Consider the following 15499-nt stretch of genomic DNA (forward strand, 5'->3'; position numbering starts at 1 on the left):
ATTAGCTAAACATGTATATTGTTAAATTTCCAAGCCTCCTGGCTATAAAACTCCAGTATCCAATCTTAATGGCCAGTAAAGGGTTCAGTCATGCAAGATACTAAGCACTCTGGCCCTGACCTAGCAAGTTAAGAACAAGTGCTTAACTAACAAGACTATTTGCTTACTTAAAGTTAAGTATGTGCTTAATTTGTTGGATCAAGATGCAGGAGCATGGATGTGATCTAAAGATAAGTGTGGCAGGTATAGGAAAAAGGGGGAAAAAATGGAACGTCTGTCACCGGTGTTGTCTTCAGTTGGGCTTTTTATTCCTATATATGCTTGTTTAAGAGCTGCTTCACACGTGGCTCACTCAAACTGAGGTATGCCAATGACTTTCTCTCTCTGCTTGTGGAATAAAAAGTAAGGCAGGATCTTAATCCTCATTTCAGGGTAATACACAGAGAGAAGAGGCACACGTTGCTTTCTGCAAGTAGTTATTAACGTATGAGCTCGGTGCTGAGCTAGAGAATGCAAGAATAAACCTTTTCTGACGAGACTTGCTGAGGAAGTAGCGTGTTCCTTTTTTCAGCCTAATGAAAATTCTCTACGTGCTTCTGGAACATAGGAACAAAAGATGGAGAAATCTCAAGACAGTTGGTGACAGAGGCAGCAGTCTGTGTCAGCTTCCCAAGAGCTATAAAATGTACTTGGCAAGTGTCACATGGGCCAAGAAATGGACTACTCTGGCAGAAGAGCAGTCTAAAGCAGTTTATCGAGCTAATGATCTGTTTACAGGTGATAGGTTTGCTCCTTCTGCAGACCAGTAACAAAGTTACTCCACAGATCATTAACAAACTATGAGCATTTAAACTTCAGTGTTGAGCATTACTTTTAACTATGGTCAGTCAGCACTTTTATTAATCAACACAAATATTTAGTCTCAAATTTTAAGAAAATCCTTTCTTATCCAAACAATAAAATTAATCATGGAAAATAAGGCCACCTGTACATAGAAGATGTAAATTGATAAAATGCTCAAGGGTTTTCATAACTAGAAAATATTTATCAATCACTGTAACAACTCATATTTTATAGTTGATGTTTTATATACAAATTAGTTTAATTAACATTGACTGCACTTAAGCCTAATGTAGCCATACTTGATTTCTCTAAAATTGTTGATCCACCAGAGGTAGCAGAAGTGGGTGTGCTACTTTCAACAGAGCTCCAGGCAACTCTGGCATTTAAAACATGTCTTATAGACTAGATCTGAGCAATTTAAGATTGGTTAATTTGTTCACTGGTCATCTGGAACCCTGTCAAGATTAGCACCACCATTGATGGTATCAGCAATGAAGATGAACCAGAGGCAGCAGTGGTTAGGAGTTCTTAATTTAAAAAAATAACAAGGTTAATCTTAGTGGATGTAGTCCTGTCAACACTGGTTCTCCACTTGTAAGGTTAATTTTGACACTCCCTTTGTCTACTTGACAGAGGCCGAAGAGCTTCAAAATATATTAAAAACAACAACAAAAAAGGAGTTATGATATTCTTTGTTTTTACTTAGTAGTGACCAGAACTGCCAAGGATAAGCATGTTATTGACTTCAAGCTGTTTGCCAAGTTGGATGCCTTCTGTTTAAATGTGTGTGATGAAAAGAACAATATTGCTGAAATCAAAATACAAGGTAATGGCTTCTTTAGTAAAGAAAGTGATTACTGGACTTGTTAGTAAATTAGCAGTAGTTTCTTTGATTACTTTTTACCAGGTTATAAAGTATATCTTACCATGAAGGTGTGAACTTGAGTTCTTTCACTTTTTGGGGATCTATTTCTGGTGCCCCAAGTATGTATCCTGAAGCCATCTGGTGCCCCAAGTTTTAATTTTTTAATAATCACACGTGATGTAAAATGTTTCCACTTTATAAAATATAAATAAAGAAAATTTAACTGACATTATCTGTGATGTAACATTAACACTTTCTTAACTGAATAATAACCAGCTCTTTAAAAAAGCATTTTTCATCCATAGATCTCAAAGCACTTTACAAAGGAGGTCAACATCATTATTCCCATTTAAAGATAGGGAAACTGAGGCACAGGGCAGGCAGTGACTTGCTCGAGGTGACTTAGCAGGATTAGGACAAAGGCCTCCTGAGTCCCAACACAGTGCTCCGTCCTCTAGACCACACTGCAGCCAAACACATAAATACAGACAGGAGATGAGGAAAGGGACGTGGGGAAGCAGTTCTGTTAAAAACAGATGTGGGTGGATTGTTGTGATGTTAAGTCAGAATGGAGTTGATACTTTCTCTTGGCAAATAGGAACAGTTGTCCATAGACTTTCAGGGAAGGCTTGTGCATGAAGCTAGAGACTCTGTAGCTGGCTGTTAGACTTGTAGTTAAACTTTGTGATACAATCTGCATTTGCATGAACATAACTGAAAACAAGCAGCATTGGATCTGATTCTGAAGTGCAAAGAATGCACATTTCTATCTGCTGCTGGATAAAACACATTTTTGTTAGTGTCAGTAGCAAGACAAAAAATAGATGCTTGTTTCTCTTCAATACCGGCAATCAACATAGGAACAAAAAATAGCTAATGGCATACATTATGTTTTAAAAATAACAACTTCTTCAGAGCTCTCAGAGGAATTCATTTACTATCTATCATACATAAAACTACTAGACAAATATTTCTGAAGCAAATAATGCTGTTAGGTAATTTGGAGTAGCACTTACCTCTCATTCTCTTGCAGGTGTCGATTCATCGCTCTTCCTTCAGCCAAGTCACACGGTGCTCTTTGCTCGTCTTAAAGACATAATTGTCACAGATGTTGATTCAAGGACTGTTCATAAAAAGGTATAATGCATGATAAAAGGGTATTGCTATTTTACTTGATCCTTGGTTACTTTTATGGATATAAACCATTTGTGACAGAATAATTCACCCTAATATCTTTAAATGTTTGATTTGCTAAGTTCTAACAAGATAAGATGTTAGAGACACCAGGTGGGTGAGAGAATACTTTTTATTGGACCAACTTTTACAAGATATTACCTCACCCACCTTCTCTGTCTATCTTGGGACCAGCAAGGCTACGGCAATGCTGCATACAAGATCTGATGTGTAATATGTAGGTGGAACTGTAAAGTATGAAACCACTGGTAATGCTTTTTTCTTTTTCTTTTTTCAAATGTGTATTAAGTAGTTCAGTGGGGTAACATTCTCTCCTTCAAGTAGGCTTTACATGCAGGTCTACAGTGGTGAAGGTTTGCACATCTGCATCAGTGATTCCAGAAATCTAATTGTAGGTGGTATTGATCTTGAATCACAAAAACTTCAATTTGGCACAATAGCAGTTATGATTCATGAGTCCCAAGCACCAGAATAGCCAGGGAATATTGCAGGTTTCAATAAAAGTGAAATTGCAGAGTTACATTTGGGCAATTGCATAATGTCCAGTCTTCGTGGCTCAAAATACTGAGTTTCACAGGAAGTAAGTTGACATGAAAACTTATTTAAAGTTTACATCCCTCCCCCTTGCTAACCTAATGGGAAGCATTATCACAAATCAACAGATGGATTTAAGGCTCGCGTTTGGGAGATTTTTATAAAATCTGGATAATTGTATGTTTCCTCAGTCTTGCTACCAGTTTCATTGTTGCTACTGGACATAACTATAATTATTTCACCTACTGTGGCAATTGTCAGAATTTTACATTTCAGATCATTATGCTGAATTGATTACTGTTTGTACTCCTTTAAATAAAAATAAATACACATTTAGATAGGAGTGATATTGAGTTGGTTCTTAATATTTTACCTACAAGATTGAAAATTACATGAAAATCCAGCAACATGTTAACTTGCAGCTTCTCAAGGAAGAAGATCATGTAGTTCCCAGCAGCCTTATTTGTCTTACTGCATATGGAGTTACATTAAGACATTTAAAGGTGTGGTTAAAACAGTGGAATAATAGAACATTCTAATTGTTTCTCCCCAAACATTGAACTGCAGTGCTATGTTGTCATAGTTGATTGCATTTTCCCGCTTTAAAAAAGGAAAAGAAAAAGGGGAGGAAAAAACTGACCAGAGATACCAGATTTATTTGATGAAGGAAAGTCAAATATATATTCTGATTTTTACTCTGACTGCACATACATGATATTAAAATTAGACTTACTTTTAAATTGTATGCCGTAAAGAGCCAGAATTACAAGCATCACAGCTCAGAGTTTGACAGAAGTGTGGGGCTTTTAATGCCTTCTTAATAGTACTGAAGATTCAGAAGACTTTAGGAAAAAAAGGGGAAAAAAAAGATTATAATGCAAAACAAGTCCTAAGGGATCAAATTTTGTCTGCAGGTATCAGTCACAAAATATCTGTGCTGCATACGTTGATAAATGAGGAAAATGGTATACTGTGCACAGACAGTATGTTGTCACTATTCCATAACTTTTTGATACTTAACCAGTTACTCTTGGACTTAGAATGCAAATCAATTCCTTATTGATGTTCATGCCAAGATTGAAGATTAAATGAGGACAAATTACTGGATTATTGGAGTGCTGTGTGAATATCTGACAATTAGTTTTAAAATATTTTCGTGATCATAGGTCTGAAATGACAAAGGAATTCTTAACAAATTTCAGAAGAGTTAAAATAAATATCTGTGCTGTAAGAATGAGAAGTTTCAGATGTAAGAATTGTTTATATTATACCTGTATATTGAATTTTGTATAATTTAAAGGGCTCCTTAATTTTAACTAGAGCATGAAGTGTTTAAATAGACTTTGCGAATGAGCACCCCTAGCTTGGCTTAACTTCAATATTAAATGAGTTATAGACTATTGCATGCATGTACTGCATTAGAGACAATCACTGAAAAAGCTAAATTGCCTCCAGGTGGGCTTAAAATAAAAATATGTTGTGGTTATGAAGACAAACTAGCAGATGGATTTGATATTTGAAAAATGGATGTGCAAATTGTTTTTAACTTGAAATAGAATCTTTTGAGTACCCATTTTAGACTAATGTATTTGCTTTCTCTGCTGTTTACATATTTAGTTTCCTACTTTATTCATAAACATTCAGGAGGGTAATATGAAAAGTAGATTAAAATTTTGTTTTGCATTTACTTGAGAACCGGGAATAGTGATGTGAGGATCCTGTACCTGTGTCTTCTCCAGGCTGTCTCTATAGTAGGAGATGAAGTCTTCAGTTTCAACTTGGCACTGTATCCAGATGCTACTGAGGGAGAAGCTTACACTGATATGTCCAAAGTGGATGGCATTGTCTCTCTGAAAGTGGGCTGCATTCAGATAGTTTATCTTCATAAATTCCTCATGTCACTTCTGGTAAGATTGCTGATTGTACTGAATTACCAGTTCATGTTGCTTGAGTACCTCCTCTGTATGAAAGCCACTGGTAGCTTGCAGTTGCCAGTACAAAAAGGACATGTTTACTGTTTTAAATACATACTAGGAGGACAAAGGTTAGATAAAAGCATTAATTTGTAGAATGAATTCTTAATTTTAATATATGTTGGATTTAAAAAGATGATGTTGATCTACAAGTGCTTGAAACTCCTTTTACAAAAATGAGACATGGCATTAATCAGAATTGAAACGTGTTTTTTCTCTCTCAGCATCACACACAGTGACTTAAATTCATCATGCAAAACCCAGCATTATTAGAGATGATCTTCTCTTGCAGTTGATTACCTCTACCATAACCTACAGCTCATGAGACTTATTTCTATTTGCTTTTCTGCTCTTCATAACATTGATGAGTTAAATGTTTTTCTCTAGTTTACAGGATGCAAACTAAGTAGGATGTACTACAAAGCTGATGTCATTATGACCTCTGTTCTCCATATTTCAGAACTGTTTGCTGAAAAATGACTTTTTAAAATGCAGTTAATGAATGTTGTTTATCTTAGCCACATCTTGGGTTTCTTTAGCTGACTTGTGAGCAAAAGAGCAATGTTGTTGTGCCCTGAGGCTATTGAGTTTTGATTCCTTTCATGAAGGCTGGCATTTTGTTGACATAAGAGTGAATCATGCTAAAGAAATAGGTTTGTTACATTTGGATAAATAGCAGAATGGGGTCCCCTTCAATCACTGGTGAAAATTGTTAAAATGCCAGTTTAAGCAGGACAAGCTGTTTACACTGTTACTGAATGAGTGTTGTAGAGTGTCCAGTAGCCCCATTCTCTTATCCAGTAGAATCCTCAGTCTGTGATCTCTGGGGAAAGTTTATATTCCAAATTTTTCCTCTTTTGCTTTAACTAATGCACAGCATTATTTTTTATGTATTCTTTTTACAAGACTTTTACTAGTTAATTTGTGGTACTTCTAATTCTGAATGTCCCAAGAAAATGGAAACACATTCTTTTAGGAGTAATAGAAACCATTCTACCTTTGGTCTGGGCTGAGATGTTCAAAGCTGAATGTCCAGTTTATATTAAAATGATTTGAATGCCCAATTTACATGAAAACTAATGAGACCCAGGTGTCCAAATCATTCAGGTGTCTGTGAAAATACATTAATAGTTGAAAGAAAAATAACTACACTTTTATAAAATTGTGGAATATTGGTATGGGCATGCTTAAGGGGAAAAGATTTATTTTTTGAATCTGGAAATTAGGAAATAACAATTTTGATGAAGAAGAGAGTGACATATCAATTAAATGTGTCCAATACAATGTTATTGCTGAATTATCCCCTAGCATATGCATGTATCTTCCTTTAGTAAAACCTTAAGAAACACATGTGTATTCTCACTCTATCGATCACAGATATTATTAAATCTAAAATTATTAGAATTTCCAGTATTTGTTTTATATTCCTTTTGGGAAGACTCTGAAGAAGCCATCATTTACTAGATTTGTTAAGCAAACTAGAGGAAAGAGCATAAAGCTTAATATTTTTAATTTAGCTTTCAGTTTCACAAAGTTATCTCTATTGTTGCCTGTGTCTGTTTTTCAAATTTTCTGTATTAATGTTAACATTATTCACTATCTATCCACGCATTGATTTCTTGTTGTGAAAGTGGCACGAAAAAGGGGTGTTTGGCTTGTCTTCTCCCAGTAAGACTGGGAGGTGCTAGTGAAAATATAATCTATTTTGTGCCAGGCTGCACCTTTTCTCTCCTCTCAGCAGACATGCTCCTCAGCTCACTTCTTGCTTTGCTTGAAGAAGCAACTTGTGTCTCTGGCTGAGGTGCTATCTTGGCTAGATCCCTGGTTGCCTCAGCTTTTAAAGTACCCAGACTTGTCCATAGGAACTTCACCAGGCACATACAGGCCACTTACTTACTTGGTAAAGTCCCAGAAATCCATCCATTGAGGGGCTGGCATCCTAGAATCCTCCTTCCTGGTATTCGGAGCTCTCTGTCCATGGACAGGAGACCCATTCTACAAACTCAGGCACTTACTGTCTCTTTTCAAGGGATCTAAACTCTTTTTGTATGGGTTCTGGACCTAACCTCGAAACGTCAGAGAAAGTCTAAAACAGTTTTCTTCCTATTACAATTTCTGCTTTCCACAATAATCAGGAGATTTAGTTCCCACAGTTCTGAAATCGCTAAATTGATTAAGATCCTCTGACAGTCATTCCCATAGAACTCTTAAACTTAATCTAGAGGAGGAAGTCCCACTCTCTCTTTACCCAGCTCCAGATTTCAAGGAAAAAGAAGAGGCCTGTGGATTACCTCTCTCTGGCAGCTTCTGATTTTGCTCTCATGTAGCTGCTTACGTGGTAGACTCATGATTAACTTAAAGCTTAGAGACAATTCCACTATATCAGTTGCCACCATGTGAGAAGAAAGAAGATTGCAAGGACTAATCTGTGTGAATTGATTGTACCTGTGGCATTCTTGCTATTGGAGAATCACGTATCTTACCGGTGGTATTTTTCCATGACGTGGTGACATTGATGTAGTTACTCACCATTTAGGTACTGGCTTGAATAGCGATAATGCTACCAGGGAGAGAGAACCAAATGAATAGACATGTCAAAAAGTCACCAAACTGAAGAGCCGCCTTGTAGGGAATAGGTGATGGAGGTGTAGATGAGTGCAAAAAATGCTTAATTCTGATTGGTAACTTCCTTCCTGATTGACAGATAACAGGACATATCTGATCTGTCGACCCATATTATCTTGCCATGGGAAAAGGTTAACAGATAAGAAACTTGCTTTTAACCATTAGTTATACAATAGGAGAGCAGCTAAGCTGTATCTTTTATTTTTTTTCTTTCCACCCCCTTATATTTGTTACAGAACTTTCTGAACAACTTTCAAACAGCAAAGGGGGCACTGAGTGCTGCTACAGTTCAAGCTGCAGAAAAGGCTGCTACCAGCGTGAAAGATCTGGCTCAGAGGAGTTTTCGCCTTTCAATGGATATTCACCTGAAAGCGCCAGTTATAATCATACCTCAGTCTTCAGTGTCCCATAATGCTGTCTTAATAGATCTTGGTTTGATCAGGGTACAAAACAAGTTTAGCCTGGTATCTGCTGAAGGCTGCTTACTTCCTCCAGTCATTGATAAAATGGATGTGCAGCTCACAAAGCTTAAGCTGTCTAGGTATGATAGTTGATTTTACTATCTTGAGCTTGAACTGAAAATTCAACAGTTAATTATTAGTAATTTACCTGCTATGAAGTTATTTAATGCAACTCCTCTGTAGTTTAGAACTCTGTGATAGAACAAAATATTACTTTTCAAATATTGCTTAAATTAGTTGATGAATTTAGGATAAAAAGGTGTTTATTTTTTCCATTGTGAAGGTAAGTAAAGCTGTAAATCATTAAATAGTGAGTTGACTGATAACAAAAGGCAGCATTACCTCAAATAGTGTTCTATTTATGAAAATATAAACACACTTCAAGAATGTTTGTATTTGAGCTTTGAGGTGTTTTTTGAAATGTCAGAACAATGAATTAAATGAAATTTAATGTGGATAAATGTAAAGTAATGCACATTGGGAAAAATAACCCCAACTATACATACAATATGATGGGGGGCTAATTTAGCTACAACTAATCAGGAAAAAGATCTTGGAGTCATCGTGGATAGTTCTCTGAAGACATCCACGCAGTGTGCAGCGGCAGTCAAAAAAGCAAACGGGATGTTAGGAATCATTAAAAAGGGGATAGAGAATAAGACGGAGAATATCTTATTGCCCTTATATAAATCCATGGTACGCCCACATCTTGAATACTGCATACAGATGTGGTCTCATCTCAAAAAAGATATACTGGCATTAGAAAAGGTTCAGAGAAGGGTAACTAAAATGATTAGGGGTTTGGAACAGGTCCCATATGAGGAGAGATTAAAGAGGCTAGGACTTTTCAGCTTGGAAAAGAGAAGACTAAGGGGGGATATGATAGAGGTATATAAAATCATGAGTGATGTGAAGAAAGTGAATAAGGAAAAGTTATTTACTTGTTCCCATAATATAAGAACTAGAGGCCACCAAATGAAATTAATGGGCAGCAGGTTTAAAACAAATAAAAGGAAGTTCTTCTTCACACAGCGCACGGTCAACTTGTGAAACTCCTTGCATGCGGAGGTTGTGAAGGCTAGACTATAACAGGGTTTAATAGAGAACTGGATAAATTCATGGAGGTTAAGTCCATTAATGGCTATTAGGCAGGGATGGGTAAGGAATGGTGTCCCTAGCCTCTGTTTGTCAGAGGGTGGTGATGGACGGCAGGAGAGAGATCACTTGACCATTACCTGTTAGGTTCACTCCCTCTGGGGCACCTGGCATTCGCCACTGTCAGTAGACAGGATACTGGGCTGGATGGACCTTTGGTCTGACCCAGTACGGCCATTCTTATGTTCTTAACATATGGTTTGTTTCATATTTTTGTTGGTTGTTTCTTTACTAGGACAATTGTACAGCCTGGTTTTTCACAGCCTGACATTCAGATACTTCATCCTATTAATCTGAATCTGTCTGTGAATCGAAATCTAGCTGCAACTTGGTATCACAAAATTCCTATGTTGGAAATCAAAGGGCATCTTGACACAATGAATGTAAGTATTATTTTTTTTTTTTAAAAACACACTACTTTCGGATTGTGTTGTGTTGATAGTGTGAACCTTTACATTGTTAATAATTCCATGAATATTCTTTGTTTTAAAAAAAAGTTACAGGTTGGTTAAGTCTATGCAGGTTTATTAGGGCCAAGAAGAGACTCATCATGTTGTGTTAGGTTTAGTTGGAATTAAAAAAAAAAAAACTTTAAAAAAATATTTTACTGCACAGGAATATTGAACTAAAATGATGTTTTTAAACTGTTAAAGAAAATACACTGTGATCAAGAATGTATATACATTTGTATAAAAAGAAAATCAGATGAGTTTAAATCTCATAGCCATCTGCTAGAAAGAACATGTTGTAAATAAGACTGAATTCCATTGTAGATAGTCAGATTCCTTTTCACAGTCCTAAAAAGTCTTTACCCCGTAACTTGTGTGTTGTTTTGTTGTTGTTTTGTATTTCTTGGATGGTCACATATAGAGCTGCATTTATGAAAGCCATATTATTGTGGTGTTTGATTCTTTTGAGTGGTACTGCTGAGTGAGACGTGATAAATAAAGAGTAATGTATTCCTGCCATAAAGAGCTGCTTTGCTGATATAGGTGAACAGTAAAAGGAACAGATATACAATTCATTCTTAAAAACATTAAGCTGTTACGTTACAGGTTATTTTAAGTCAAGAGGATTTGAATGTTCTGCTTAAAGTATTGACAGAAAACCTTGGTGAAGCAGATGAAATGTTAAATAAAGCAAAACCAATAGTGCAAGAGGAAGGTAAGAGACTTTTTCTTCTGCAATCTTCAATTTTAAATGGGTGTTAGTCTTCATTAAATTTTCAGTGAATGTGAACAGTTAAATGTAAATGAAAAGCAAGTCTATCCCTAATTTTTACTACACAATTGTTTGTTCTCTTGCTTTCTTGTCTTATTTATGTGTGTTGACGTTGCTCATATGTAAACATATATTTGAAAGTGAAAATATTGGAAGTAAAAATGAGCAATGTTATTAACTGAAAATCTATGTGGAGTTAGCCAATATTGTCATATTGTGAGAGTGTGCTTCCTTCTTCCATTCTTTACTGAAAGGCTCAGTTGAAAGAAATTTTGTACATTTTCACTAAAAATCTTTAAATATATAAAATACATAGAATGTGTTTCTTGTGTGAAATGAATTGTAGTAACACTTTGAATGAAATTAACAAATCATTGAAAATGGCAGGAAAAATTAAAGGAACTGAGATACCTCTGTCAACACAGAATGAGAGTACTTCAGGAGAAAGCTTACCTGGTACAACAAAAGTAGCATTACATGAAGATGTAACCAACATGCTCCTTAATTTTGAAATCAAAGAGGTATATATTTAACTGTACAATATCTTGCTTGTGGCTGACTGTGAGGACCGGGTTTTGTATCCCTCTGTGGCTGCTTTGTACCAACCAGGACAGAGTAACCATAAAGCCAGTTCAGCAGGATACTCAGATTGCCCTTGGTTAAGGATATCACTAGTGGGTTGAGCTCACTCAACTCAATGCCAGCTTCCTGGTCCCCAGTGTAGCACCTTTTTTCCCCCAGCGGTTCTTAGTTACCCATCTGTTACGTGCTCAGCCAGTGAAGAAATGTTGGTAAGAGATGGATGCTGCTATAGAAAATAATAATTTCCCTAGGTAATTTTAAATGGACCCAAATCAAATGTAAATACTGGCAACCTTCTGCTTTTGACCTTTAGCAATATCAGAATGTTGTGTGTCCAAATAAAATGAAACAAAGCAAAACCTTGGATTCCAGCAAAGAAATCTTGTGGTATCCAAAATAGTCCCTAGAATCACTGGTTTTTAGAAGAGTTACAAAATGGAAAATAAAAATTCTCATCCTCAAAAAGAAAAGAGCCTCTAAGTTTTTCATTCAGTCAGACTTAATTACATGCTCTGATTCATAATGTACATACTGGCCCAAATTTTCTCCTTTTCTGAGAGGGTGGGGGCAATCCAGGAGCTATAATCAGCTGCCTGATCTGTATTATGAACCCAATTTGTTTTCCAGAGACTGTCTGAATATGAAATGTTCTGGCTGTGGCCCCAGTTCTGTTGTAAATTGGATCACACTAACGGCTGTATTAACTTGATCCCCTTAGCTCTGGCCACTGTGTGCATATACACTAGCTGAGAATTGACAGAATGCAGATGCCCATGACAGGGTTTGTGGGACAGTTGCCGTAGGATCAAGCTGGTCTGCTTTACGCCATCTGAGATTTCACCCTATGCCAGGGATACTCTCACTGCTTCAGTTAGGGACGGATTAGGTCTCTCTGTGCTTCATGCTGCAAAATGGCCAGAACTGGGGATAGAATCTGGGTCTTAACTCATGATTGTGTTTGGGAATAGGGGATATCTCATTTAAAACATTGTCATTTTGATTATAAGATTGTATGTCCCTCCGAATATTTTTGACTCACTATAATTCTAGTGCTTTCTTGTCTTCATGCCTCTTATCATGCTGCCCCTCTACCTGGAATGGTTTCCTCATAATATTCTAACAAGCACTTTATTATTTTTCATCTAATTCCATTAAACTAACTGCATCCTGCAGTGCTTTCTACTACCACATCAATCTCTTACCTAAAATTGCTGTGCTCTGGATCTGGACTCATGGTGGCTTTTCCCCTTAGCTCAGATCATAAGGTGTTGAGGGGTAAGCACTGTGTATTACTGAGATGGGGTACATTGATGGTGTTGTTGAGGTTATTTTTTAAGCATCTTGATTCTAACTGGAAGAACAGTTATTTACTTGCACATTCTGTTCATTCACTTGAGGATTTAGATACATTACTCATCTAAAATAGCACATGGTTCACATTAGTGTCAGTTCCCCCCTCCTTGTCCCCAGAGAGGGCAACTTAGTATTTTTCTAAGTGTTCATTTGCTTGTTTTGTGTACAACACTGAACAAAGTCTTACACTAAAGAGTTTATAATATAAAATTGATCTAGATAAGACCAGGAGGTACTGAAAAAGCCAGAGAAAGAGAACCTTTTCCCCTTTTCATACCGTTGCTATAGATTGTAAGTGAAGATTTTTCTGGAGGGATTTTACAGATATAGTGGCTTGGCTGAGTGGAATTGGGAGAACATTACATACATATAGAGAAGTATGGAAAAAGCATAGATACAGGCATGTGTGAGGTAAATAAACAAGGTGTCAAGGCTGTCATTGCTGATGGTGTAGAGTTATGGACATTATAATTACCTGCTATAACCAGTGAATACTTTATTGGAATATAACCTTAATTTATCCCCCCCCCAGGTTGTGGTAACCTTGATGAGACAGGTGCAGAAGGAGGGGCATCCCTTACATATTCTAACTGTGCTGCAGCTTGGAAGCGAAACCAGAATTGGAAACCACGATATGACTGCAACAGCATATCTGAATAAAATTACTTTGAAGTGCCTTGAATTTACTGGTAGGTGCATTGTAACTTGGCACTTTGTATATAGTACCCAAACATTATAGCAGTAAGGTTGTACAGTTAAAAATTTTAGAAGTGCAGAAATGAATTTCTACAGCAACATTAACTTTGTGACATTGTCCTTATGTAATGGTGCTGCAATAAGTCAGTCTTTAATGGTCTAAGGGCTTGTTTTTGGTGTAAAAGTTAGCTTGAGTTAGTACATTTAAGCCTGTTCAAATGGAGTAACAGCTCCAGTGAGAGCAACCACACTGCAAACCAGCACTTGAGGTACACAGTGATTAGATTAGCAGATGATGAGTTTTAACTCATGCTGCTGCATCCTCAGCAATTTTGGAGCTTCAACCCTTTCTGTCGGGCCAGCTAGCTCAAGCTTGAAGCACCACTTAATTTGAGCTAGATGGTTTTGTGTATGACAGGAGTCTGGTTAAGAACAAAACTCAGGTGATAGCTTGAGCTAACAACACAATAAAGACAAACTGTCAATTTAATTGTGCAACCTTAATATTATATAGTGTAATAAATATTTGATAGCTGTACTGTTTCCAAAAGCAAATGCTAAAAAATAATTTATCAGTGAAAGTTTCATTTTAATTGTATGACTTCATACTCAGCTCAAGCACTACTCATTAATAGATATATGTTAAGATGAGAACTCCAGCATTTTTTATTGTGTGTTTTTTAAATAAGGAAAAATCCATAAGTAAATTTGAGCCCAAAAGGAAGACTTTTTTTTTTCCCCTAAGGGTGTGTCTACATTGAAAAAAACAAACAAAAAACCAAGCAACCAACAGAAAAACAGCATATGGCAGCAAGTCTCAGAGTCTCGGTCAACTGATTTGGGCTCACACTATGGAGCTAAAAATACACTGTAGATGTTCAGGGTTGGGCTGGAGCCTGGACTCTGGGACCCTCCTCCCTCATGGAGTTTTCAGAGCCTGGGCTCCAGCCGGAGCCTGAAGATCTGCGCTACTATTTTTAGTCCTGTTGCACGAACTTGAGACAGTTGATCTGGGTTCTGAAACTCGCTACTACTGGTCTTTTTTTGCAGTGTTAGATGTATAATTGAAATAACTGAGTAGTGATTCTGACTTTTGCTACAAAGAATGGTATACAATGATGTCATTATGATGATGTAAAAGTAGCAGTGGGAAGATACACATTTTTTCCAAACTGAAATTTTTTCATGGGTTTAACGTAGTATAAAAACGACTAAAACCATTACTTGGATAAAATTACATAAAATATTTATTTTCGTTAGATAGCTCTTGATCTGTGGTCTTTAAACTGAAAATGACTACTTATAATTATTTTCATTATGACCTATTACTTGTTCACTTTCAATAGCTGAGTCGATTAACAGTTAAAGCATTTGCCTGGGGGCTTGCTTCCTTATAAAATGTGTATGTGAGACAGAGTGATTTGAAGTAATATAAATGTATATGTGCCCTTTTGTCTACAGACTCAAAAGGAGATCCTCTTCATATTATTAATTCTTCAGAGGAGACTGGTGAACACCTTCTGAAAATGGAATACATAAAGGTTTTAGTATAATCTTTATTGAAACCTCTGGATTATTTTAACTAGTCTTAAAGCCCTGATCCTGCAAACACACCTGCATTAAACTTCAATCACAGGCAGAAGTATTTGTAGGATTGGGGTCTAAATGATCAAAGTCCTGTGCCAGTTGTCAGTTTTCAAGAATAAAATCTGCATTCTGCTCTTACACTAACAAGCATAGTGCTCACTGATGTGAAGAATCAATATGAAGTAATTCCAATGATTGAATGTATCCTCTCCCACTGGGAACAAGATGTGTCAGATCCTAGTGAGCACCCCTTCCTGGCCACCCACTAGCGTTGCTGTGAGGGGAATCCAAGCCTCAAGTGCTTTGGATTCCCAGTGGTGTATTATACTTCGGGAGTCTGAGGAGAGTCTAGCCACTGCCTCAATTTTGGGGTGACTAGATGCACTCTCAAGATGCAAACCTTCTATTTA

At 36.7% G+C, this 15499-nt stretch overlaps 1 protein-coding gene across 1 annotated transcript in view; it reads left to right on the forward strand.

Annotated features, from left to right (window-relative positions):
• VPS13C (vacuolar protein sorting 13 homolog C) overlaps positions 1-15499 on the forward strand; it is a 191515-nt gene that overhangs the window by 74023 nt on the left and 101993 nt on the right. Inside the window, exons 32-40 of the mRNA XM_065412581.1 lie at positions 1550-1669; positions 2742-2845; positions 5176-5343; positions 8271-8575; positions 9886-10033; positions 10706-10814; positions 11259-11392; positions 13339-13495; positions 14964-15043. Coding sequence (XP_065268653.1) covers positions 1550-1669; positions 2742-2845; positions 5176-5343; positions 8271-8575; positions 9886-10033; positions 10706-10814; positions 11259-11392; positions 13339-13495; positions 14964-15043 — 1325 coding nt within the window. The remainder of the gene's footprint in view (positions 1-1549; positions 1670-2741; positions 2846-5175; positions 5344-8270; positions 8576-9885; positions 10034-10705; positions 10815-11258; positions 11393-13338; positions 13496-14963; positions 15044-15499) is intronic.

This window comes from Emys orbicularis, chromosome 10 (genome assembly GCF_028017835.1).
Source record: "Emys orbicularis isolate rEmyOrb1 chromosome 10, rEmyOrb1.hap1, whole genome shotgun sequence".
Lineage (NCBI taxonomy): Eukaryota > Metazoa > Chordata > Testudines > Emydidae > Emys > Emys orbicularis.